Source organism: Falco cherrug, chromosome 3 (assembly GCF_023634085.1).
Source record: "Falco cherrug isolate bFalChe1 chromosome 3, bFalChe1.pri, whole genome shotgun sequence".
In the NCBI taxonomy this organism is placed as follows: Eukaryota; Metazoa; Chordata; class Aves; order Falconiformes; family Falconidae; genus Falco; species Falco cherrug.
Window position 1 is genome coordinate 31872070 of NC_073699.1, and position 27346 is coordinate 31899415.

General features: G+C 40.2%; 3 protein-coding genes across 7 annotated transcripts in view; 2 read left to right on the top strand and 1 right to left on the bottom strand.

Annotated features, from left to right (window-relative positions):
• VIRMA (vir like m6A methyltransferase associated) overlaps positions 1–6676 on the top strand; it is a 28286-nt gene extending 21610 nt beyond the window's left edge. The window contains exons 19-24 of the mRNA XM_055704750.1: positions 538–698; positions 953–1049; positions 2294–2460; positions 2622–2953; positions 3826–3969; positions 4444–6676. Of these exons, the coding sequence (XP_055560725.1) occupies positions 538–698; positions 953–1049; positions 2294–2460; positions 2622–2953; positions 3826–3969; positions 4444–4601 (1059 nt within the window). The 3' untranslated portion in view covers positions 4602–6676. The remainder of the gene's footprint in view (positions 1–537; positions 699–952; positions 1050–2293; positions 2461–2621; positions 2954–3825; positions 3970–4443) is intronic.
• A 1355-nt stretch (positions 6677–8031) lies between these two features.
• LOC102047655 (RING finger protein 151-like) lies at positions 8032–24612 on the bottom strand. Of its 5 annotated transcripts, none has more exons than XM_027814188.2 (7): positions 23488–24612; positions 19652–19775; positions 18481–18706; positions 17118–17257; positions 15162–15324; positions 13770–13890; positions 8032–12789 (listed from the first exon to the last, which is right to left on the bottom strand). In XM_027814188.2, exons 3-7 carry the CDS (start codon positions 18684–18686, stop codon positions 12553–12555), a joined length of 867 nt encoding a protein of 288 aa, XP_027669989.1. In that variant the 5' UTR covers positions 18687–18706; positions 19652–19775; positions 23488–24612; the 3' UTR covers positions 8032–12552. The 5 variants fall into 5 exon arrangements, with proteins under 5 accessions (XP_027669989.1, XP_014140658.1, XP_027669990.1 ...); XM_014285183.3 differs by lacking the exon at positions 23488–24612 and having other exon boundaries at positions 8032–11418; positions 12547–12789; positions 19652–22152; XM_027814189.2 differs by lacking the exon at positions 23488–24612 and having other exon boundaries at positions 19746–22153.
• A 363-nt stretch (positions 24613–24975) lies between these two features.
• Positions 24976–27346, top strand: part of RAD54B (RAD54 homolog B) — a 70194-nt gene continuing 67823 nt past the window's right edge. The window contains exon 1 of the mRNA XM_014285125.3: positions 24976–25302. The gene's annotated coding sequence lies outside the window, so the exon portion shown is untranslated. The remainder of the gene's footprint in view (positions 25303–27346) is intronic.

Sequence of the window (27346 nt, forward strand, 5' to 3'; positions counted from 1 at the left end):
ACAAACTTCAATAATCAAATCTAGTTCTGCATAACTGATGGCAGCTGTGCAGTAGGTGGCTAATTTAGAAGAATCCATAGAACAGCTGCTCCACAGTCTGTTGGTCACAAATGCCTTTCCAGTGCTGTACTCCCACCTGTCCCTTCCCTGGCTGCCTACATCTGCGGTGAAAGATCAAAAGCCACAACTGTGCTGAAGGAGAAGTATCAGACACTTAGGATGTTGGAATGCTCTAGCAGAGAGCTTATTAACTAAAACCTGAGGTGCTGCCTTCTTTGGGACTGTTTTATAGAGGTTATTGCATCAACTGGAAATGAAGACTAGAATGTGCATGTGGTGACATGGCTTGTTTTATAGCATGCTGAGGAACTCTGCTGTTTGTGTACTCGGGTGTCTTTTAAGTTTCGCTCTTCGTGGATGGATAGACTGTTTTGTGTAGTAATACACCCCCCCATTTATTTTTTTTTTTAGTTAACAAAAGCTTATTTCCTTCTCTGAGGAGGGGAAAAAGTTCTGACTTGTGCTGTGTTGACTTAGGATCGTTCTAAGGAAGATGACAGCCTTGAATCCTTACTGGACAACATTGTCGGAGTGAGGCAGATGTTGGAATCGGCGGGTGATTCTAGTCCGCTGAGTGACCATGATGTAGAGCCTATTCTTTCTGCACCAGACTCTCTTCAGAATTTGTTTAACAACAGGTAAAATGATTGAATGTGTGAGCATACTACTTGTGATTTACTTACGTAAATGCAATACTTTATGCAAGAGTATATTACAAACAGAACCTAAACAGCACTGTTATCACTACTACCTACTAGTCCCAATGTATTTAATTTCACGCAGGTGTCAGTGGTAAGGCAGCAACATTCACCCTGGGCTCTGTAATGCTGCATATGCTTGCAGTTGCCTGTGGTTTGTAACCGCATAGGTGTTTGGCTTTGTTTTGTTGCAGGACTACGTATGTGTTGGCAGACGTGATGGATGACCAGCTGAAGTCCATGTGGTTTTCACCCTTTCAGGCGGAAGAAATAGACACTGACCTGGATATGGTAAAAGGCTTCATGAACGTAACTGAAGTGGACTTAAAAATGAGGGTTAACCTGAGCTAGTATCACCAGAAATTCATATGGCCAAACGGTTTGTTTTCATAGAATCACAGAACAGTTTGGGTTGGAAGAGACAGAGGTCATCTAGCTCCCAACCTGCCTGCCACGGGCAGGGACACCTTCCACCAGACCAGGCTGCCCAAAGCCCCATCCAGCCTGGCCTGGAGCACTGCCAGGGATGGGGCATCCACAGCTGCTCTGGGCAACCCCTGCCAGGGGCTCACTGTTTTCCTAAGCTCACCCTTGTAAATTGACGCAGATCTAGGGGTTGGCATTTGTTCACAGTTGTTATCAAATGCCTTCAGGTTCACTTGGAAGCATCCACAAAATCGGCAGCTTCTCTAATGCAGAAGTCCTCTCCTTTAGAGGAACAGTTGTTGTGTCAGTCCTAACCTGCTTTTGCATTTCTGCTGGGGCATTTCAGCAGTCTGTGTTAAACATAGACAAAGAATGTGACTTATTTTCTTTTCCTTGCTTGTCTGCTGTCATTGCAGTAATATCCAAAGCCTCACAGCTACACTTTTAAAAAAATCTTTGGTGGGTCAAAAATGGAAAAAATGGCAGTAGTACACAAAACTACTTCCACAGAAACTTTTCACAGTATTTGAAACTTGATTTTTATAATCTAAACTTTAAATGTAATTGTGAAAAACATACAATAACATTCTTTTTTCAGACTAAGCAAATGGCAGTATCTTAACTTCTTATGTGAGAAATAATCAGTTTCTGTTGACATCATTGCCTTAATTCTTTCTTAGTTATGCTCTTTTTTTTTAAATTTACATGTGAAGGTGCTTGTGTTTTAATTTCTTAAGCAAAACCAAAGCTGTTGATTCCTGTATAAAAGCAGCATTAATAAATTTATAGGGACTGTAGCTAAAGGAAAAAGAGTGCTTCACTGTAGATCATTTGATGACAAGACAGGTGTTCATACCTGAAGGCTGTGCCCTTGACTTTGTTGAGGTTCAGAAACATCAAGACAATTTTGCTGCAGTTTGGCTGCTTTTTTGTTTTGTTACTGCTGGTTTTTGTGTTGAGCCACACTACTGCATTAAAAGGTAGAGGATGGAGACTTTTTGCTCTAGTGTAAGGACTCCAGCTGAATCTCATCCATCCTGGTGCAGCATATTTTCTTTCTTCAGAGGTGTTAGTGATTGTTGTGGTAAAACTAAACTCTGTCTTTGCAGGTAAAAGTTGACTTAATTGAACTGTCAGAAAAGGGCTGCAGTGATTTTGACTTGCAAGCTGAATTGGAGAGGTCATTTTTGTCAGAACCATCATCTCCTGGACGCACAAAAACCACAAAAGGGTTCAAACTCGGCAAGCACAAGCACGAGACCTTCATAACTTCAAGGTAAGATGAGTTTAAGGAGCAAACAGTGTGTTCAGCGCTGATCTGTATATTCTCAAAATGTGAAATACCTTTCAAATTGCATCTCCCATATGGAGAAAGTTTGACCTTCAGTATGAATACATTTTTACATTAACTAAATAAATCATGGTTTGTCATGACAGTGGAAAATCTGAGTACATAGAACCTGCGAAGAGGGCCCATGTTGTGCCACCACCAAGAGGAAGAGGCAGAGGAGGATTTGGACAAGGAATTCGACCACATGATATCTTCCGTCAGAGGAAACAGAATACGAGCAGGCCACCCTCCATGCACGTGGATGATTTTGTTGCTGCTGAGAGCAAAGAAGTGGTTGCTCCAGATGGGATACCACCCGCCAAAAGGCCACCAAAAGTGTCACAGAAGATTTCTTCACGTGGTGGGTTCTCAGGGAATCGTGGAGGACGAGGAGCTTTTCACAGTCAGAACAGGTTCTTTACACCACCTGCATCAAAAGGTATGTTGTCTCCTGTATTAGAATGAGTAAATTAATACTAAAAATCCTTCAGTAATACTAACTCAACTTAATAGTAGTTAATTATCCCTGGTGTGAGATGTTCATGAAGCAGTGTTGTTGGAATAAATTGTTTAGCACTGGAAAAGGTCTGCTTGAGTGCTGTGGGATTGAAACAAGGCTGTGAGTGCCTGTGTTGCCTCTCTCCCCCTGTCTTTTAGAGAATGAGTTACTTGTCTTCTTGTAGCAACTGTTGGAGTGCTTCGGGGATGCAGTCCGAACAATAAAAAGCCCACTCTAACACTTGTGACACGGTAGTTCCTGAAATCAAGCATCACAATACATCTCTGGGTTTAAGTGAGGCTTTTAAATTAAAAGGATGGAAGATCCTGACAAGAATAAGATACGATTTTCAGTGAACATGGAGATTCTAGCTATGGGTGTTAAACTTCTTTCATACGTAGACAAGGCTGCACTCCATTTCCTTCCCTCCCATAACTGGGGCAAGTCCTTGCACAGTAGAAACAGAAAATACTTCCATTTAGTAAAGTTTTATAAATACCAGGATTTACTTTACCACAAAACCTTAAAATACAGGAGTCTGTCTTAATACACTAGATAATGTGAATTCCTTTAAACTTGGGTTCATTTCTGAAAAATAGGTTTTTCTCCCTGATTCTGTGTGTAATACAGTAACTTGTAGACTTTTGAGTTAGAACACCGAGGGTATGCTGATGCAGAGTAGCTTATCTCTTTGAATTATGTAAATATTATGCTTACCACCCTAAGTATTGTGAAGATTGAAATGAGGAAAAAAAAAAAAAAAAAGCGCGATGTTTGCTCAACAGTGTGTGGGTTTTTCTCTCCCTATCTAGGAAATTACAGTCGTCGTGAAGGTGCTCGAGGTTCAAGTTGGAGTGCACAGAGTACACCCAGGGGAACCTACAATGACAGTAGAGGTGGTCAGAGCAATTTTAACAGGGGTCCACTGCCACCACTGAGACCATTAAGTTCCGCAGGTACATGGTATTCATATGGGCATCGAACTATAGAAAATTCCTTGAATTTCATTTTTGCTTTACAAATGAAACCATGCAAGGATGCTGCAGACACCTTGAAATTCAGCAAATGTTTTAAGCATATATGAACAGTTGTCACTGAGACTGTGTCAAATACATGCTTTGACTGTGTCAAATACGAACTGCCCTGTAATCCATAAAACTTGCTGAATTGAACACTTGATCACAGAATCTTAATTTTGCATTCAGATTTTTGCAATTCAGTTGTCTTCGTACCTACATGGTAATTATAGAGCCAGTCAAGGCAAAAATGCTTGCCTAAAAGAAAAGTGAAAATTAAAAGGAGCAAACAGACCTTGTTTGTGTCTCATCTTGTTTTTGTTTCTTATGCTTTCACAGCAGCTACTACGCCTAGGGCTTTTTTTTTTTTTTTTTTTTTTTTTTCCAACTGAGTATACTTTTCTTTGCTTTAAGGCTACCGACCGAGTCCTCGCGATCGTGCTTCCAGAGGCCGAGGAGGAATTGGACCGTCTTGGACAAGTGCTAATAGTAGTAGCAGTGGTGGCTCAAGAGGAAAGTTTGTTAGTGGAGGCAGTGGAAGAGGTCGTCATGTACGTTCCTTCACACGATAAAATGAGACCTAATGGAACAGCCCAACCACGCGGACTTCTGTGAAGATGAGAAAGCAAGCAGCGGCACTAAAGGACCAATTCAGAGTTAACTGGTATCTGGAGGACACCAAGAGAATATTTTTGTCTGAAGAAAAGTTTTTGTTTGATACAAGACTTGACATTTCAATAAAATCCAAGACTTTTTGTGTACAATTGTAAATTTTTTGTTCCTTTTGAAAGAATGTTTTTTGTGGACTTCAGTACACAATACTCAGTAAAGAACCTCTTTGAGTTAAGACTTGAAGGACTTCTTAAAATATTCATTGTGCCAAAAGAAAGGTACAGGTGTTCTGTGTGTGACTTATTGCAAGAAAATTACAAAAATATATATGTAAGGCAATTTTAGTTTTCTCTCTCAGGTTTAGAGTCATTAGATTTTTTTATTTTTTTTTTTAGCCAGTCTGAGTTAAATGAATGAGGTCCATCTGACAGCAGTTGAAGTAGCAAGTGATACAAGACTGACTGAAATTAATCTGTGAAAGAATACAAATTATGTGTAATTTATGTAGGGTTTGTTGTCTTATCTTTTGTAATGTGATTAGACACTTAAGATCCCACACCTGTGAAAATTAGTAGAACATCTGTCATTGACTTCAGGGAGAGTAAGATAATGTTCTAGCGTTTACTTTACAACTCCAGCTCCTGGGTTAGGAGTACAAGAGTTCCTTCACTGGAACCCAGAGTATGTGTTGAAGTTTGAAGGCAGGGTACCAGTACCCTTAGAGAGCCTGGAGTTAATTAGTTGCTTGCCTCTCTGCTGACTTTCATAGTTGAGGAGAGGGCTGAGAGACAGATGTATAAACTGAACCACCTGGTGAAGCAGTAATGCTAGATCTTCCCCTTGAGTAGATGGTTTGGATTTTTGTCTCTGTGATTGGACTGAGATAGAGTGCAAAAAGAAGAATTTTGAGAAGCAGGAGTTCACAAAGAAAGGTTACCCCTAGACTGAACTCTAAATTTATTTTCCTATTAAATTCAGCGATTGAAGTAAGCTTTTTACACATTTGCATTCCTTTGGGCTCCACGGCATTTCATAGAATTAACTGATTCTCAATAGCCTGTTGCATTTTTGGGTAGGGTGAGGAGTGGTAGCCTTTCCTAAAGGCCATGTACAATTTTTACAAATGAGCTCCACTGTCAGATTTACTTGAGCTTGATATTCAGTTATGCTTTAGTCTCTTGACATTACAAAAGTGCTATAAAGGGGTTTTTGTCTACTTGGATAAGGCCCAGCTGAAATGGTCTTATTTTATGTAATCTTAACTTACTTTGGACAGCTCATCTGCCTAGACTCATAAACTTAAAGAGCCTATTTTTAAGTGTTTATGAAGTATGATAATACTTCTAAATTACATTTATTTTTTTTTTTAGCTTTATGTTGCCTGGCTAAATGAAGTAGGTTTTTATTTGAACCACAGAAGGCCCCTGTTACGTGTACTTTCTCTGTGGGGAGACCGGGACAGTGTCCCACTGTCTGAGAGGTGATTAGTTTGCACAAAGTAATTGATGCAACCTATGAAAGTGACAAACTTCTGTTAATTGCCTGGGTGCGGTTAAAAGGAATAGTATCGGTTCACAAAGGCGTGTGTTTCAACATTGGTGAAAATAACGCGAACAAGGAATTAGATTGGAAGCCAAACAGTTTTCTGAATGTTAAAATAACAGGAAGATGTAATTTTACCATAATTTTACCAATAATGTAATTGTAATGACTAAAATGGGTGGAGGTCTCATAGGCATTACAGGTATTAATGCTATTTTTTTAAGGAGCACTGCATAAATATTTTTGAAGCTGACTAGTTTCTTTAGACTGTGTGTTTAAGGTCGTTTTATTTTTTTAGAAACTGTACTGTGTTGGAAGCTAGCAGGGATATGAATCATTTGTTTTCTGTCAGGGAATTTGAAATGAAAAGTAAAGTGTCAAGCATGGAATAAATATGTAAATATTCAGTACTGGTTCTTGAAACTTTAAAATATATGGCATGTCACACTAGGCATTTTCAAAACTAGGAGGAAATAAAGGGTTGGTTAAATTGTTTGATGTATGGAAGCTCTGTAAATTTAGTTAAATGTATGCTACTTCTTTTCAGGTTTCTCATGTTTGAGTTTTTAAATGATTTAGTTCTGTGACGCTTCAATGCAAAGTGGTTCCTTTCTTGGATAAATTCAACTTGAAATAATGCTGATTAAAACTTGGAGTTAGTTGGCTTGCTTTTTTAAACTGGATTCCTATCATGAGTAAACAACACTTGAAGCATTAAGTTTTGCTTTTTACACTCTGCCCAAAAAGGACTTTTCAAGTTTTGTTTCCTGACTGGAGCATCAGAACACTGGAAGTGGCTAATGCCAAACACTGTTTAGTGAATGATACGCTTACCTCATGAGCGAAACAGCGGGGAGGAGTAAGGCAGAACGCATCCACAGTGTAACACAGTTCTCCCTCCTCCAGCCCTGTTGTTGCATACGTTTCTGTGCGTGTGCACCAGCGTGCAGCAAGAGAAGGAGACGGTCCGAGCAGAGCAAAGGCTGCGCCTCCGGCTGAGATGTGTGAGAGCTGCCCTGGCTTGGTGAATGTCCCCGTTAATGGACAGGCAAATGCACAGGTTGCGTATGTGGTAAGGTGAGACAAGTTGTGTGCGCCTCGCTTCCGAAATCTTTTCATGGAGTCTGTTATTCTGTGTATTCTGTACTGGCTGAAGGGCAGGTGCGGATGGTTAGGCTTCAGCAGATGAAGGGTTCTGTGCTGCGCCCTCAGGCTTTCGGCCTTCCTCTCCTGCTGGGTGACTCCTCCCACCAGGTGAGAGAACAGGCTTGCAGCAGGTTCACGCTCCGCAGGGCCCCGTGTCCAGATTGTTCGTGTTTAAGCAAACGCATCCCTAGGTTAGAACTTTTGAACCACCCTCTTGTTTTCCTGTTAGTTACATGTCCATATCCCACATGGGCTTTTGTTGGTGGCTATGAAAAACCTGCATTAGGGGTGGGATCTGTGCGGCTGATGGATGGTGAATTATTTTTTCCCTTGCTGCCGGTTTATTATCCTGCTGCCTGTGCAGGACTGGAGTGTCACACTGTTGTAGGCTAGCGGTTGGCAACTTAGGCTAGCTCTTTGCCTTCAAAGCAGCTGCTCATCCCATTCAGAAACTCCCACCTGTGAGGCAGGAGAAAAATCCTGGCGAAGCAGGGGCAGTCTGACTGACCGCCTGCCGTGTTTATTGCTAGATACTCCCTCCGGCTGCATTTTCAGCCTTGCCTGCTCCAGGGCACCGACCCTATATTGTAGCTGATTCCTGACCTCCCGTGCTGCGCAGCCAGCACACCGCCATTTTCCTGTTTCATCTGATAAAGGCGGCACTCAAACTTCTGGAACAGAAAGTGCGCCACACTGCATTAATCATGGTATAGACCCTTTATTAGTTCAACTTTTATACAAAGTGTTCTTCAAAGTGATACAAATAGTGTTACTGTTTCTTTTACAGACTAGAGATTAAGATCTGTTAAGCTCTGTTTTATCCTTGCGTATATAAAGGTAGAAAATGTAAATAGACTGGCAGTGAACCATAATGCTGGAAGACAGTTCAATGTTTTATTTGTTAATAGAAAGTTGCATAGAATTGTAGGTCTTTATAAAGGCATCTATCTCTGTGGTAAAATCTCCCTGACCTACCATACTTCGCCTGACAAGCAGTACGGGAGAAAGGCAAGGCTAGTACTGCTCCCTTTAAATACTATCCAGCACTTCTAAGTAAAATGGCTGTAGAAAAGCACCATGCCAGAAACATCCAAGAGGACACCATGTGGAAAATTTAATTTGCAAGGCTACCCATTTCTATAAATCTTAGGAACTGTTTGCCACCTGGGATCTATTAATGCATTAAACTTCTCAAAAACCACCTAAGAACATCTGAGATAAAACCACTTTTGGGCAGTCAAAATACTTCACTATCTTAGGTGTTTTGCTGGACTGTGTAATTCCATTCCCTTCCGTGCTGACAAGAAACTCTCGTAGATGTGTGCTACTAAATTAACATCTCATATGAGACTGTTAATCTAGTACTGGAACCACACTAATTAAAAACTGCCACTTTAATTAGGAAGTCCAGCAAAATTCCTTCTTGCCACTCTGGCACCTGACTCGGATGCATGGCTCTCACTTCCACGCCTTTTGTGGAAACTCATCTAAATCTACTGGAAGCTCTCCCCAAAAGTTACTGTTCTCACTCCAGATAAAGTAATCCCAGCAGCAACAGTCCGTACTGGCCAAGACCACCAACAGTTTTTTGCTTTGGGAGGAATGCAGGAGAAGAGGGAATGCAGCTTTAATGCTGAAGCAAACAGAAGAAAACAGGATTTTGACTTGAATTTGATCTCTCAAGTGGAGAAGTCAGTTTAAGGGAACATGTATTTGTAACTGGCTTCTTGGGTATTCAGAATAAATACGTAAATGTTGATTTTCTTTCCAGACAAACTTATCGCTTGCTTTAAAATATTATTTTTTAAACACTACCTTGGTGTTATTCTTTTTCACCCAGTTTAATGTAGGATAAAGATTTGCTCAACTCCTTGTAATACCTTGTAGCCTCACGCACTGAACAGCTTGCTCCCTCTGAGTTTTACTTGTGAATCTCCCAGGTTGGTACCGTTACATTTCATACCCACTTAATTGTGGATAAAGATTTAATCTCCTTTTAACTCTAATGCTGTGTTAACAGTAATGCCACAAGCCAGCTGGTGGCACGGGCTGGCGCAGCTGCGTTGTTGCTCCTGGGCTGGGGGAAGACAGTCAGCCCGCACTTAGTCTCTCCACTCTCCACAGTCCTTGCTCACCCTCTTCTAGCTCCAAAGCGCCATCAGAAACAACTAAAAATACAACAACCGTTTGCACAGTTACTGGTCCATTTCAGTAACAGTTCCACTTGCTCTCAGCACAGTTAACCTGTCAGGAAATGGAACTGCTTAAAGCATGATTTAGTACGAGAGTACTAATACCAGTAGTTCAGTGCTGGAGCCCTCCCGTAACGCACCTTAAGCAGTGTCTCGTATAATCCTAAGATACGATCGTGACTAGGCAAGTAGCATTTCCGACTTCATGTCTTTACTTACACCAAGTCTACTACAATACTCGGACCCTTAGTTTTTATAAAAAGGATTAACAGGCTATTTGAAAGAAAGAAAATTCATTGCCTTGCTTCTGCCAGCTGCTATTAAGAGCCGTGTAATACATGAAACTGGAAAAGCTAAAAGTAGATAAAATATTGAGAGATAATGGGCTATTTCATTTCAGCCTAGTTAATTATAAGACAAGTAAAATGATGGCCATACTTCAGCATATGCCACCCTGTGAGTGGTTCATTGTCAGTGGAAAATCTTAAGTGCAGAACAGTTATCAACACAGGGGAACGGGAGATTAAGCTTCAAGTAACTAGAGGGGTCTGATGCTACTAGCTGCTATGGGCCCATTTAAGGTACCTCTGCAAGGGCTCCTCGGCTGCTGAAGGAAAGCCGAGCTGGCAGGTCACCGCAGCAGCACGTGGGCCCAAAGCATTGCCACATTTCAGCACTGGAAGTTCAGGTGCTCCAGAGCTGGCAACTAGAAGCTACATAGATGGCACAGCTGAAAGTCCTTCCTTACCACCCAGGATGCGTTTGCTCACGGTTTCACGTCTGTCACTTAGGGGACGGACAGTAGACCACATGTAACTATTACATAAACCCTAGTTCTCTATACTAGGAGGAATTTAGTCATAAATATGGGTGAAATTCAACATATGCAGAGATCCCATTATGGAGAAAGTACAGAGCTAGTTAACTTGCTTTTTTTTTCTGCAGTCAGAACAGAAAAGATTGGGTTACTGCCCTCCAACTTGCGAAAGATGATCCAGCTCATCTGAGTTCTATAGGATTTTGAAGTAATTTTCTTCTTTCACATTAAGCAAAGTAGATAAAGTCACATCACAGAACCACAGTTACAGTACACAGAAAAGCACTGGATTCATTCTAATAGCATGAAATCTGGTGTTGCCAAGAAGCTTCAAAATTAGTGTGAACGCTGAAATAGAGTCACACAGACCACAGACACTAACAGCTTGCTTATTTAGAACACAAGATAATAAAAGCATTCTTACCTTCTACCTACAGCTTTAATATGCACACTGATGCAAGTGAATTGACCACTGAATGTTTTGCGTGATTGAAGGTCTTCCCAAATTATAGCTACTATTTTATTGTTTCAGATTGTTAAATACGCCTGCTTAAGAGATGTGCTACGTCATGAGTTGGTGAGACTACTATAGTGACCTAAATGCTTTCAACGATTGTAATTTAATCTAGAATGCAAGGACTGAAACCATGTAAATATGTGGACGTAACTTTCTTTCAGAAAACATGAAACATAACAAAAAGCTTTTAGAGAGGATTGTTTTTGTTCGGTTTTAAATGCACAAGACCTGAACATGTTCCCATCTGCTTCAGTGGTACTAAAGAAACAGCAAGTTAGAAGGATTTGTTAATGCTTGAAATTAAAACAGCTCTGACTGCAAGTCTTCATAATGTTGTGTATGTGCTGAAGAAAGTTGCTGCCTCTCTCTTTGGTTATGCTGTTAGCCACAAAGCGTTGGTCTGAGCGACAGCAAGGCATGCACAGTGATGTATTTGCTTTCTAAACTATAAAATTAGCTTATTCAGATGTTTGCACCTGCACACGTTCCTGAAAGCTCCAAACTGATTTAACACATTCAGTAAACAGGAGGCCAGGTTCTTCCCTAGTTACTCCACTGAAGAGCTGCAACAGATAGAATATGGCTTTGTTATACCACTGAAAAAAACACGAACAGGCTGTGTGAGAAGTTTACAGAAAAGTCTTTCAACTGTACAGATTTCTCATGCAGTCCCTGCAGACAAATGCCCCCTTGATTCAGTATTTGTGGGTCTGTTAAAAAAATCCTAGCTCTTACAGAACTGCAAACTTGAGTACTAATAGAGACATCTGAAGTCCAAGTGACTGCACAAGCATTCATCTGTTGTGGACTTTAATGTTCAAGTAGCCTAAAGCCTGCCAAAAGGCAATTAAGGATACTCTAGGTATTTCTATATATGCTTTAAAGATACTGAATACTGAATGGCTGGTCTTAAGCTTAAACGACGCTGTAGAAATAGTTGATATTTCCACATATAAAAGCTTCAGAATTTTCAATAAAATGTAGATCCCTCCCACAAATTCCAGGTTACTCACATATCTATTTAAAAGGTTTTAGATAACTATTACCTTGGACTTTGGTATTAGTCTCTTAAGTGTGTATCAACCTGGGAAATTAGAAAAGCTCTAAAGTAAAAGCCAACTTCACCTGAAGCTGTTATGTAACGGTAGAATTACAATTTAAAGTGCTTTCTTTCCACCTTGGAAATAGACCTTCTACAGACTATAAACAAACAAAATCTATTTATTTCTGTTACTGACTTTCCCCCAGATTAAATACATCCCAAATGTCATTATTGATGATGACACTTTCTTTCTGTTTCAAGTATAAGTATAAACTAGACTTAAATGGACCATAACTGACCAGGAAGGAAACAACCTTTAAGTATCTTTGACTTTAAAATGCTCTAGGCTTTCAGGCTTGAAAGACTCCTGTAAAAGATGTACTGAAGAGATATAACAAACCAAGCCTCCTTCCCCTCTTTCATAAAAACATTAGCTAAAAATGTATTTGCCAGTTATTGATTTTAATGCTCAGTGTTCCCTAAGAGAAAATTATCTGTTTGTTTTTATGCCCCAAGAGGAAATCAAGTAGTAATCTAGATTTCAAAAGAAAACAAATCTGAAATGACAAAGTTTACCAATCATTCCTAGAAAGTAGAAAAGTTTGCCAGATGGTCACAGAAAATAGAAGAAAATGCTTTTTGAGCTTACTTCTGTTTAGATAACTGTAACTTCCCTAGGTTTTCGTTTTACACTTTCTAGTCGTGTCAGAGGGCGGAAATTTGTTGACTTCCTGCTTCCTTCTGTAGTAGTTAATCGACAGTCCTTCTGCAGCCCCTTCAGCAGCTCCATTAATTCCCGTTTTTCTAGCTCTGCCTGCTCCAGCTCTTGACGGTGCTGTCTCTCTGCAGCCATCAGAGAGCGTACATCTGACATCATTCGTGACATCTGACTCTGAAATGCAAATACACGTTTACTCCAAGAAACACACTCTTTTCTAATGATGGTTGTATGAACTTGAATTGGCCACGCACGAAGGGTGAAGGATTACAAAGAATAAGCAACACTGAAATAATTTTTTGATAGGCAGAACAAATGTAAACAATTTGAGACACAATCCAGCATTCACCTTCTGAGATGGTCTTGTTTCAAAGATTCCGATACAGTTTTCCTAAATGTGCAAAAAGTTTCTCATAAAGTATAACAAGAAACAGTGGACTTACCTAGCTGCTGCTTAAATTTTCTATCTGAAGACTACAAGCAAAATAAGGCTTTGGTTATATTCAGATACATTCTTCAAGGACTTAATGTCAAATCCAGTAAAAATAAAAATGTAATCTATAAAGAACATCCATTGCTTTGGGCTTTAAAAATCATTATTCTGTGATACAATAAGAACTAGATGAATGAAAGGGTAAGACTGCCTTGCTTGTTACTTGATTAAGTTTGCAGTGCAACTCTCCCAACCCTTTGACCACAGCTGAACCATAATGTAAGTACCACTGCCTGCAGTAGGACTCTGTGTCAGCACTGGATTATGCCACCTTGGACAGCACTAAAAAAGGAGCTGAATATTCAATTACATCCAATTTGCGATGTGTGCCCTATGTTTAGATACTGAAAATGAGTTTCAGATAGATGTGCCAACACGCTACGTATGCACAGAACGATGCAGTCCTTGTACAGGGGTACCCAGGTTAGCCCCAAATGAATTTGAAGTAAATAAACCACAAGAATAAAGCACTCAGCCTGCTTCTCAACCGAGCCGATTACCCTGGCAAAGCATTATGCTAACACCTCTTTTGCTTCCCATACTTAATGTAATTCTTATTTCTATGAGACTCCACTTACAAAGTAAAAGACAACTGCTGGGAAAAGCAAAAAGCTAGACTGTTAGGAGAGGAAAAAAAAGAAAAGAAAATTATCATATTTACCTTCAGTTCTTCAATTTCATTTTGCAGAATACTCTCTTTTTGGACCATGTGCCTTCTCTGGGAATCTAACCTCGACTCCATCTCATGTTTTGCCTCCTCCACTCTGCAGATCATTTCTGACCTAAAAAGTTTATTTCCCCTTGTTAAGCCTTGTAAGCATGGAAAATAATGATTTTCAAATTCCAGAAAGCCTTCTTGCAGCCTAACAGCCCAGTCTGATTCCCATCATACTCCGCAGGACACCCCTCTAGAGGCATGATAGTACTGTTTATTAATTTAAATAAAACTAGCATAGGAAAGTGCATTGTGCCCTAGGGGCGCTGAAGTGACCATACACAGCTTATACAGGGGACAACTGTATCATATTCCTGAAGTAACTCTATAAGCTCAAGAACACATATTTATGATTTTAAATGACTTATGACCTTTTACGTATAGTATTTACTTGCTTAGTATTACTAAACACAGTCAAGATAAAAAGTTTGAATACTATAGTATTTCTAAACATGTAATCCTGTCACTTTTATGGTGGATGCTAAATGATGGTATGCAGTAAACTATTATAACCTAATCATTCACACAGCCTTATAGCCAAAACCTAGCTGGTACTACATTAACCTTTTGAGTTCAAAAACCAGGACCAGGTAGCAGAACCCCTTGTGTTTCAATGCATTTGAACCAGATTTGAGCCTGACTTCATAGCAATATTCAAGAGCACAAGACTTGGTGAGCTGAAAGACAGAAATGGGAAGGAGCACTGGGGGGAAAAAAAGAAAAAAAAAAAAAAGTCCAACTGGAATATCATGGGAAGGGAAAGCTACAGGAACATATATGAGGGAAAAGAAGATGCCAGTAAGAAGAGTCATATTCACCGACTGTTAATAATCTGCCAGGATCTTAATAAAAAAGTGGAAATTAGACCCTAAGAGGTTTAATCTATCAGTCTGTACCTGCCAAAATAACTAGAGATTTTAATCTTCTGGATCTGTATAAACTATAAACATATGTGAAATATAAACTAAATATAATTATTAATAATGTGACCTTGGGTCTACAGCAGGCCAATGGAAAAAATGAAATTTCCAACTTCAGTCCAGCTTTCTTAGGTACTTTGTCATTTTAAATAGTCAGCTCACAGTTTTGTTGAGCTACAAGCAATGGTATTTTAGTATTTATAATAACTTGGGGAAAAAAACACAACCAAACCAGCAAAAGAATCAGAAGAGTAAAAATTTAAAGTCTATGCTGACATAATACTCTGACCCATTAGTATCAAGTAATTAATAGGCTATTTAACACATACCAGAATCCAGTACTAGTATTTGAAGTGCTTCATGCACTGTTTTTCAGGCCTAGACTAACACAAACATCAAAGAAACAGAAGATTTGTACCGAAGTAGTTCTAGCTCAGTTCTTAGCTCAGCTACGCAATTATGCTGTGTGTCTTCTGCACTGAGAATGGTGTAACCACAACCATTAGGGCATTCACGGCTCCGATATTCACACACTGCCAGGTGACCATCCAAGTTACGTCGTTCAATCTGAACTGTACAACCTGAACAGGAAACACAGTAAGGTAAGCCAGTTGTTTGCAACTAACAAAAGCATTTTAATTAATTCCAAACAAAAACACTCAAGCAAGCAAGCCGCAATATCCTGAGCTAAGCAACAGCCAATCTGTTAAAGCAATGAAAAAAGTGATTTCTTTAGAACATGAAATATGATAATTATAACACACACAACTAGTAATAAAACACTTTAAAAAAGTCATTATGATATTTATCCATTAACTGAAAATACTGAAAAACTGAAAGTAGGTATTTTATGTGAAGTCTTCTACTGCTGGTCTGGCATTAAAGCAACTTCAGTAATGACAATGCTGATGCCAAGCTAAGACACTAGCAACTTGCCTGTGCTTCCACCATAGATTGCAGTGACTGGAATTGAAGAAGAATGCAAACGTGTGAAAAACAGTAGGTTACCAAATTTAGGAATAAAAGGTCCAAAGACACGTAGTAACAGCAACGGGGGTGATATGGAATATAACCTTATTTTCCTGACAATTTGTTGGTCTTGTGTATAACATACTAGACCACATAAATAAACAAGAAATTTATTTATGAACTTTTAATAACTGATGCAAAAATAGAAACATTTCCACAGAAATTCAAGGACACAAACTTTACAAATCTGCAGTGATTAAAAGTAAAATGTAGAGAACCAAAAATGAACACTATATAAATTATTGCTACATTTAACACTCCAAACTTGAAGTTTGTAGTCTTTAATATTCAATCTTTGAGGTACTGTTTGCTGTAATACAGGCTTGCATTTCATTTGAAGATAAAATTGATGTAAGAAAACTGAAACAATGGTGCAATGAAACTTGCCAACAAACTATATCAGAAAATTACAAAAGACAGCCGCCTCAAGAAGCTTTACTAATATAATGACTTGTAATTGAGGTACTCAAAATACACTCCGATGTATTCTTGAGAGATGTAAGAGCCCTCACACCCTGAATACCAGACATCAGAGATAAGGTGTAGTAACTCTATAAATGCTACTCTTTCTGCAGAAAGTAACAGAGGTGAATTTGAAGCATCTGCAGGAGTCACTTACTGCTAAGAGAAATTATAACTTCCGGTGGAGTGATTTTAGCACCTTAATCGTCTTATAATTAATTACAATGGCAGACTTGACTATGCCCTTAGCACCATTTATTAGAAATTAACTTTGCAGGAACATATGACATATTGAATAAAATCGACTGGTAAATTACATCACTATGTTCCTTTTTAGCAGTATGTTTCTTCCTCAAGAGGTGTAAGTTTGTTTTAAATAAAAACCTTAACATGAACACAATTCTAACCAGAATTTAGCTCAAAGCAATTCTTATTTCCAAAATACATTTTTATTAAAACCATGAGACAGAGTGGGTGGCTGCACATGCACCAGGCAACAAGCTATTTTGTAAATAAATTGCAACCCATAAGCATTCTGTAGGTGCTATTATATTCATACAAAAATCAAAACGAGCAGACAAAACTGAAATCCAAATTCATAACTTGACAGGAAGCAAAACAAACGCACTGCTGTATTTTCATAAATTTGAAGTCCATCATACTCATTTTGGTTAGTTTTTGGATAAGAAACTATTGCTAATGATCATGATTGCCATAAACGGGTAACACATTTTGTTCAAAAACACTGCTGTAAAGAGTAGATCATGCCAAAGCTTTGAATTTCTGTATGGAAATAACAGCCATTATTCCCATTCTATTGACAGAAAGATGACAAACACGTTTTCTGAATATAAAGGATTCAACTTCTCTGAAGGTGACTCACCTGCATTGGAGCAAGGTATCTGACTGTATTCACACTCCCTTTCATGCCTGTCTATAGATTCCAGAGAACAAATCATTTCACAGCCATACTCTCTGTTTTTGCAATGTAGCTGAAGACGGTTTAAATCATTTTTCATGTATCTACATGCAAAAAAAATAATCAATTTCTTCTTAAATCTGGGAACGCAATTGAAAAAAAGGTCTGTATTTTCAACATTTGGGAAAAGAAAGTAAGATTCTAATCTCCATTAGGAAAAACCGTGAATATTCAGCTTATTTGATTTTTTTTTTTTTACAATTCAAGTGATCATATTGGAAAAGAACAGGCTTAAAGGAAACAATGTTAATGGAATATTCAGTCTCCAAAATTAAATGTGCAAATTAAATCTTTATTTTTGAATAAATTTTTAATCATGACCTTTTGCTAGCTCAGGAGATATTACCAATAACAAACACCAAGGCTACTCACTGTCACTGAAGTTTTGTGTTTCTAAATATGCCAAACCAAACTGACTACAGTGAGTACAGACAACCTACAAATTAAACTCTAGGGTTCTGCCTACACTACACCTCAACTTTCCAAAGAATAAAATCTTATTAGTGACAAAAATACTGAGAGTACTAGTAAGAGTTAATATAACATGTGTGGCTGAAGGTTTTAAACGCAACGTAAGTGTTAATCTGCGCAAGATTAGACAATGCAGGGGTTAAACAGCAAGCAGTAGCTACTGATCAAACTGTGCTGGCAATAGCAGGAATTAATAGAATAGCTCAGTCGGAAAGGACCTACAATGATCAACTAGTCCAACTGCATGACCAATTATGGAAGACACTTGCCAAAACAGCCTGTTTTACAAGAGAAGAGAAATTCTTACAACTAAAGACCTTTTTAAAAAAAGATTTTAAGGCAAGAAGTTTGGTTCATGTCAACAGGAATTATTCATTACAACTCCCCCTACAGTATCTAGGTAAGACTAAAAGGAAAAACAAAAGCTATACAGTGTTTAGTGACTGTTACCAAGAGTTGCTTTGCCTCTTTCTCTAAAAAAGCATGGGAAAGATTTGGTGCTGTAGAAGACATTCAGAAGAATATCCAGACAGACATCTAGAATCAGCATTCAAGATACAAAAACATGGAGAGAACAAATTAAGTGTTCTTTCCATTTTGAAATTTAATACCTTGAAAGTTAGTTAGAATAAATAGAAAATGCTAATGCTTTCATGCAAATGATTGGTTTCTGCCACAGGCATATTGGATAAAGACAATGTGAGAGACAGTAAATGACAAGAGATAAAGCTGTGCAAGCAAATTTGAGAAATCCTAAATTCATGTAATTTCAACATACAGCAAGACTACTGTATACCTGTAGAGAGGTCGTAGCAAAGATACATCAATCATTTGTCTGTCTTCAGGGCAGTTACTGTGATGAACAAGCCATCCATGTATACAAGCAGTACAGAAAGCATGTTCACAAGGAGCCTGTAATGGATCTTCTAACACATCACGGCAGATGGAGCATAATAGCCCTTCATTAACATAGCCAACAAAACGCTCGATATCATAACCCATGCTCTCCACACACTTTCAACCTATTAAAAAAACACACAGAAATAAAGTAGTCTTTGTCCTGAATCCATATGGCTAGATCCACAAAAAGTCCTGGAAGCAATTCTAGAAATATGGAGAACAATGTGAATAAAGAACTTCACATGTGAGAATGCAAACACATACTTTGTGGTGACTAAGATTTAAGTGAGGATTTGAGGACTGTACTGCTGGATGTCAGAATCCCAATTTCATATCAAGATTCTCTGAATTCTGAAAGCAGATTTTAGCAGACGGTTGAGCCGTGCTTCTTCTGAACTCTGTTATGGAACACAGTTCTACCAGCCACTGTGAAACATACAGTTTCTATTTACTTGACTTCTACCTGAGGCAGAAACATCACAGAAGTTCATATGCAAATGTTTGCTTTCCATTTTAATGCCTTTTATATAATGCTTAACATAGTTAACGAAACAGTGTCTTTACAGACAATAGCTGTGGCACTTTCAGCTAGCAATTTTGTATTTATGAACTGCACCATCACTTAACATGTTGTTTTCACGCTGAAAAAAAAAAAAAAAAAAGCTAAGATTCTCTACTCATTGTAGACATCCACTCCAGAGGGAAAAGCATGAAATCTCCGCATGCCTAGAGAAATACTTAATATCCAGGAAGAAAAAGAAGCCAAAACTGTCACTAACTGAAATCATGAGGAGCTACTGTCTTCTACATGGTCTATTTTATAAAACCGAGTAGCCTTTAAATGGATTTGAAAGCTTTGTGAAGAAGAACTAACAGGCAATCTGCCTTCATCAAAATCCGATCATGAAAAGCCTACTAGAATTTGGTAAGACTCCACAGAACTTACCTAAAAGAATGTTTTAGGCTTTGCATTCCTCCTTAATATAAAAAATTACTTTTGTAACCCCACTGAGACCCCTGAAAGATGTTTCCATGAGTTTTTCTAAATAAAACAGAAGATAACCTACCTTTTTAGATTTTACTACATATATATATATATGCAGTTTGTCAAAATACTTCAGAAACAGTTTTCTGATTTATAAGATACGTAATGCTTCCCACCTTAAGTTTCTCTTCACTGCTTTATTATGCCTATGAGAAAAATTAGAAAGAGAAAGGATCAGTAGTGTTTCCTCAGTTACGGAGTCCTATGTCTAACCAGCCAGCTGCTGAATAGATGCTGTCCTAACAGCCCATAAACACAAAGCTTTCCAAAGCAAGCCACTGTAAAATCTACAATTCAACACAAGAGATCTGACTAGATTAGGGGCTGGGGCAGGGGAGCGGGAAATCATCAGTGTTTCTTTCAATTATTACTGATGCAGACACTTACCATAAAACTGAACACCCTGCTGCCATTTAATTTTGAAGTCTTATAGTTTTATTTGTAAGACTGAAGACAACAGAATTCAGTATTATTGAAGAGTAGCAGCTGAAATCTGGTAAAATTATATACTTTAAAAAGATGAAAGTCTCTTGTCTAACCTGGTTTTATGGAGGCTTGACATGCAGTTCATTTTTAAAACAAAACTATCACAGTCAGGCTCATTTTATTGACAAATAACATTCACTTGATGTGTAGCTTAACTCAGGATGCTCACTTAAACAAAATTAAAAGAATGTCATCACTTAAATCCCTAAAATTGATATCTAGCAATTGCACTATGACATTCAAACAGAATCGCAATCTGAATTAAAACTGTAATCTTTAAGGACTAATGTCAAATTTTGCTCTAAAGGAAAAAAAAGTTTGCAATTCCTCTTCGTGAATATACTATAAATCTGGTATTTAGAAGATCTTATATAGCTGAGTATCAAAGCATATCTTACTGATTATGAAAGGTTCTTGTGTTAAAAAGGTATTTGCTAAGATTAAAGTTAATAAGAACCTGTAATGAAAACATACATAACGCAAGGAAGAATGCGTATTACCCAAACACAAAACACATCATCTGCTACAGTTTCCATATTGTGTTTTCTTTCTACTGGCATATTTGTTGTACAGCCAAAACCCTGGCTTGCAGATGCTTGAGCTAGTTTTAGATTAGCTGGGACACCTACTAGCTGGGTGACCTAGTGACAGCGCTGCCACAGCAGCAGGGATTGCAATCCATGTAGACACCTGACAAGGTCCCAGGCAGATTTCACAGACCGCATTTAGCTCTGTGCTTCTGTGGCTACACTGTCATCAACAACACATGGCCACTGAATTTACAAGCATCTGGGATATGCTGTTCCTTTGGCCACAGCATGGACATTCTATGTCTTAGAAAAGTCTGCTCAAGAAATACCATACTATGAAGAGGACAAACAATTCTTTTCACACTGTTGTTGCCCTGAATGTTTTTACAGGTCTCCTGTAAAGACAGAAAATTCAGGACTTTGCTAGTTCACTGTGAACAAAATGAGCGTTACTTTTGCAGAAAGCTGTAATTTTAAAGGGCACCAAGGACCACAATGGAAAGTTTAAAGAGAGGAGAACAATGCTAATTATCAGTAGCAGAACGTGAAGTCAAGTACTAGTTCCCAATACTGATAAAAGCATTGAAATATATAGTATGTTGTAGAAGAATGGCTGCAGAAGCTTGGCCTTAGAATCTCTGAAGATCTGCACAATCCAGGCCTGGTATTAGAATAGGCCTGTAATTAGAATTGTGCTGAAGTTAACAAGAAAGGTAGCTTTGAGCTATTCTTGAATCCTGAGACCAAGTAATTATGTTGTGCCAACAGGCCGTGGCTGTAACAAGCTACAGCTGCTGGGAAGGCAGATGCAAGGCCAAGAAAGATAGGGAGCGGTATGGGAATATAGGGAGTAACAAACTACAAGGCTGAAGCACAGCAACACAATTAGCTACATGGATAGAATGCTCATTTTAGTCATGATAATTAGGGGTGTGAGAACTGCGCGTGCTTAGAGACTAATAACCAATTATATTTTTGCTTTACGAATATGCATGTATATTGAGTCTATAGAAGTAGTGTTAGAAATAATAAAGTTGAGCAAGATGCATAACTCATATTGAGCGACTTCTTGACTCCGGCGAACCCTTCTCCCCAACAGTACGTTTATGCTGGAGGACTGTTAAGCAGCATATACACAATCTATAATTTGAATTGTGCACCTAAAATTTTGATTTGACTTGGTGGTTCCCAGAAGATTCAGCTTTTAGAAAACTTTCATAAAGATATAAGATATGACAAAACTGTGAGTATTTTTGCTGTCCCAGGGTTTCTGCTCTACTGGAATTGCAGATGCTGTAAGCTACATTTTGCACACATGTGGCTGATCCCTGAGCACCAAGTCTTCAAGAAACTCTTTGGCATATTTTAACAACTTTGACGTCTATCAGAATGCAGGAAAGGGTATTTTTAGCAAGTGGGAAACAAAAACTTTGTGTTTCACAGCAAACTGAAGTGCAACAAATATTATATATCTATATATGTAAAGCCCTAACTAAACCCAGAGTTCAAATAGAGAGTGGATTGTATATTTTGCCTCAAAGTTCCCATCAAGAGGGGTTCTGATGAGAACTTCAGTCTGTTTTCAAGACTGATGCTGGAGCAGCACCATCCCACATAGTGCCATAAACCTTGTGGCTTTGAGCCTGAGACCTACAGCAACAGCTGCCACTGAAATCCCAGACCTCTTCCAGCAGAAATTCCTGACATTAAGAACCAGAGATGTTTTATCTTCTGCCAGCTTCAAAAGATGCACTTTAGTCAGCAGATAATCAGAGGGAGAGCATCAGATGAATGCCACGCACTCTAGCAGTACAGGCGACTTTAGTCAGTACTTTCTGCCACAAAACAACATCATTTTCAAATTCTGCTCTTCCCCAGAAACGTCTCTCTTTCCACTTGGCCTCAAAACCTTTTGTTCTACTTCCATTACAATTTATTGATTGTCACACTCCTTTTTTGTTTGTACCTAGAAACTACATTATTTATCACTGCCTTCACACACTCCACTAACATTTCCAAACCTTGCCTTGTCTTTGGCTTCTCTGGTCCAGAATTCTGCCCATCACCTGGCCATTACCAGTGACACTTTCCACGAGGATATCTGGAATTTGTGGGTGCCAAATCTGGAGGGTAGAAACCCCACAAACTGTTACATGCTATTTGCTTTCCATGGTTTTACATGTATTTTATTTTCCCCCATAGTTTTTGACAAGCAAAAATCTCCTCCACACTTCACAGATACTAAGAGCCAATTTTTAGTAGCTGTTATCCCATGTTGTTTGCCATGCAGAGGCACACCTAAAACCAGTCCTGAGGTATGTACTGCACTGCCTTCAACCAGAGATTTTGTGTGGATTGTGTGGATGCAGGGAGAATAGACATGGGATGTAGTTCCCAACAACATAATCGCACAGGTTGCTAAACATCTGGCACTAATCAAAGCCATTCCATTCTAACAAAAACAGGACACTGACATCAGATTAGTGACTTGCATTTCCCCATCTACAGTAGTTTCTGATTTTTAAAAACCGGGTTTTTTTTCAGGTGACAAAACAAAGCATAGATGTTTGAAGGGCTGAAGTGAATCATGACAGCGGATTTGCATCACTAATACAGCATTTTCAGAAGTGCTGTGTGACTGGAAGAACAAACCGTCTATGCAGGGCCCAGGGATGAGGTGACATTAAAATATGATATTGCTTCAGCTTCTACTTTCACAAAGATACACTGTGCTTTAAAACTTGCTATATCGAAGCGATATTTTAGGGTGCCTTATACCACTCTGACACAGTCACTGTAAGCCACTTCAAGCCAGCATTAATGTTCAAAGAGGCAGACTCACCCCTTCAACGGTGACAGTACAAGCTGTTTCCATAGCTACTGGATGTATTATTTGGGGTCGGAACTAGATGATCTTTAGGGACCCTTCCAATCCAAACCATTCTATGATTCTATGATCGCACCGGGTAACTGACCTGTTTTAAGACTGAACTGGTGAAAAAAAGGAGTTTTAACCTTGGCAATTGTCCTGCAGTAGCCCAAGTGAATCTATCCACTAATTAACGTCATCCTAGCCTCCCTCTACCTCCTCCCTTGAATCAGTAAATTCATTTAATTTGGCCCTTTCCTGAACTTAGATAACCAACCTTACAGACAACTACTCACTGATTCGCTGGGCTAAGTTCTTTTGTAGATGGCTCAGCAAAGGCTCAAGTGACAACGGAAGTGGGGCAAGACAGGGGATAAGAAACTGCAGCCAGGGCAGAAAGGAAAGACAGACAGCAGCAGTGTCTGATTAAGGCGGCTATAGAGCTACTGTCTCAGCTCAGCTTCCTAGACTGGTACATTGTGGAGTCTCATGAACGTTTGTGTAAGAGAAAGGGAACAGAAGAGGATAAGAATGAATGGATAGCAACACCAGCTTACACTGATGTGAAAAAAATTACTTAACAAAAGCTTCTATAATAACCAGTAAGGGATATACAATTAATTTAAGGCCTGCGCCTCTACCAGGAACTATCAAGGAAACTAGAATTACTTTGACAAAGAACATTTTTATGTAACATTTCCACTTGCTGTCGTGCTGCAAAACCTACTCAAGGTGGGATGATACAAGATACACATCTCACAGGCCACTTTTTAGGCTTTAAAGGGCTGGACCCCGATGCACAGCGGCCAGAGGGCCTCTCCTCAGAGGCTCGGGTGGGAGCGCTGCACAGGCACAGGGAAGGCCTCTGGGCCACGCCTGGGTGGGCTCCTCAGGAACGGCCAACGCTCTTGGTCACAGAGAACAAAACTGTCTGGAAACACCTGGAGCAGCAACGCACCGCCAAGGAGCCGCACCCAAGCGGCCTCACTTGCCATTCTCTCCTCCTCATCTCCTCAGCAGGATGGCACAGCCACCACCAGTCCGGCACAGAGACTAACGGTGCAAGCGCCAGGCCTGCCGCCGGCGAACGACCCCTGACAAACGCTGAGGTCCCCGGCGCAACGCCTCCCGCCCCACGGCCCCGCTCCGCTCAGCCAGCCGCTGCGGTACCGCTGCCCCCCTCGGCACGGCCGCCCGCCGCCGCCCCGCCGCCCGCAGCCACCCACCTACCCACCCGCCTGCCCCCCCACTCACCCGCCCACCCCGGCCGCCACCGCCGCCGCCGTGCCCCGCCGCCGCCCGCTGTCGCGAAACGGAGGTTACTTTTGCGGCCGCTCTTGCTTGACGGCCGCGCGGCGCAGGGAGCGCGGCCCCCCCGCCATGCTGTGTGTGGCGCCGGGAGCCGCCCCGCGGGGCCCCGCCACGCGCGCGTACCTCAGCGCTCCCCCGGCGGAAGGGGCCGGGCGCGCGCGGCCGGGGTGACGCCGCGCCCTCCCCGCCCCGGGCGCGCGCGCTGGGCGGGAAGCGCCGCGCGGGGTGGGAGGGGCACGGCGCGGGGCGCATGCGCGGCCAGCGGGCTGACGGGAGCCGGCGGCGGGACAATTGAGCGCTGAGGCGGCGGCGGGGGCGGGTCACCGGGTGGAGGGGCCGTTGGCCTTCCTGTGGGAACGGCGGGCGGAGGAGCCGGCTGGGCGCTCCCGATCCCTGTGTTTGCCCACAGGGAGCCTCCCCTTCTCCCCCCTCATCTTCCCGCTGCCGTTACTGGGAGGCTGAGGCGGGGTGTGCCAGGTAATTTGAACAGCGTTTCGTTTTGGGCCTGCTCTAAATCCGTACAATTATTGCTCGTTTGAGGTGATTTTTCACTAATATTCAAGGCGGTGCAGTCGCTGCCTGCGGTTTAACTTTGAGTAAAAGTTAATCCTGTGGTGGCATCTTTGTAATCGCCTACAAAAAACAATTTTAGCCTTGTCACCTTTGCCGAGAATATCTTTTCAAATGCTCAGGAGAGCTGCCTGTTAAGTTTGTGCCAAGATGAGCAATGTAACTGCCTTTAAACCAGGATTCGGTGTATGCTGTGTTTAATGTGTAAAATTTTGAAATATTCAAAATAGATCTATTAAACATAAATATTTGAAATATATTTGAAATGTAATTTATTTTAATGCAGCTGTTAAGATGCCTTTAAGGAGAAAAATGCTGCTGAATTCAATGCTTGCAAAACCAGATGCATTCATGAGACGTTTTAGGCTGTGGTTGCATGGTATGCTTAATTTGGTCAAGCTAGGTTGCTAATAAAAGGCGGGAGCATTGCTTTTCTCATTATCTCCAGATGTTTCCCAGTAACCATACCTAACAGTACTGCAGGTACTGGGTGAGTCAACATATTGGTGTCTGTCTCGGAGGAAAGGGCATGTTCACTTGTCAATTGATTTAGTTGTAACGTGGAGCTATTCCTTGCCTTTGCTACACCTCCTCTGATCCCATCGAAAAGATCTAGTGTCAGTCATTTGTTGCACATCCATAATGGCCTTTTTTCTGTATAGTACTGTAAAGATACAAAATATAAAACTATTTTTTTGTGGTTTATATTGTTATTATATTTTATAAAAGCTTACATTTTGAAGACAGAGAGGTATTGTTGGAAGCAATATTACATTTTAAGAAACACAACCCCCTAATGGCTTTTGTAGTTGCAAGTAGGTAATACTGGTAATATTATTACATGTTCTTAAATTTGACAGGAGTGAAGTTACTGAGTTATCAAGGGTCATATCTTTAAATTTCTCACTAATTTGCAAATTTCTTATGAGTCTGTTTTAGTGGTTGAAGACAAAATGGCAGTGCAAAGTCCAAACTGATTTGGAAACCAAAACACTTTAATCACAGATACATGCAATTTATGAACTGCACAATTCCCCTGTTCCACAGGATAAGTGACAAGCTGCAGAACTGAGGTGGGCAGGATTAGCGTAGTAGTTCAGCCATGCTATGCACAGTCCTTGTGTGGAGTTGTGGAGTGTCCTGGGTTGTCTTCCCAAGTGTCACCGTGCATTATAGGATTGGGTAGAGAATTTGTTAAAATTCACATGGTGCCTGAAACCGGCTGTGGTCAGTGCTGACACTCACAGTCTGTTCCTCTGGAAGGTTCTTGACACTCTTGCAGCTTTCACAGTAACTATTGGTTGTTTACACTACAGGTACTCCTGTTATAACCAAGCTACTCCCTTATTGCACAGGGTTAACTAAAGTTCATATGCTAACACTGTTGTCAAGTAGGCATAACTTATGTGAACCACCGTTGATGCAGCCAGAGACCTCTCTCCTTGTACTTTTAATAGCAGTCACAATGGAAGTAATAGCAGTTCAGGCCATTTTGTCATTAAGGTTTACATCTAGTAACAGCATTGTATATATGCTAATTTTTCAGACGTGAAGCAGATAGCATACTCGCATTAGTGTGTGCACGTTTGCAAAGTATTTTGACAGTAGTCTGTTACCACTTGCCTGTGTATCTTGGAAAGAAAGGTTGTTGTGCCTTGGTAAGCCACTGGAGTGCAGAGTAGTGTCAAAAAAGTGCAGAAACACATTGGCTGTTGCAGCAGGATACAAACACTCTTTCAAGATGGTAGAGCAGTTTGTGTTTGCAATCCATATTATGGTTTATTTTTACCTAATAGTTGAGGGGGTCAATTAAACTAAACAGTCCATGGTACAAATGGAGAATTAAACCAAAATATGTTCCATAAATTGCTGTACCGTGCTTGTCTTCATCATTCCAGCTGATGGGATGTTCTATTGGAATTTTCTTTTCTTGTTTTGTTTCTACTACTTT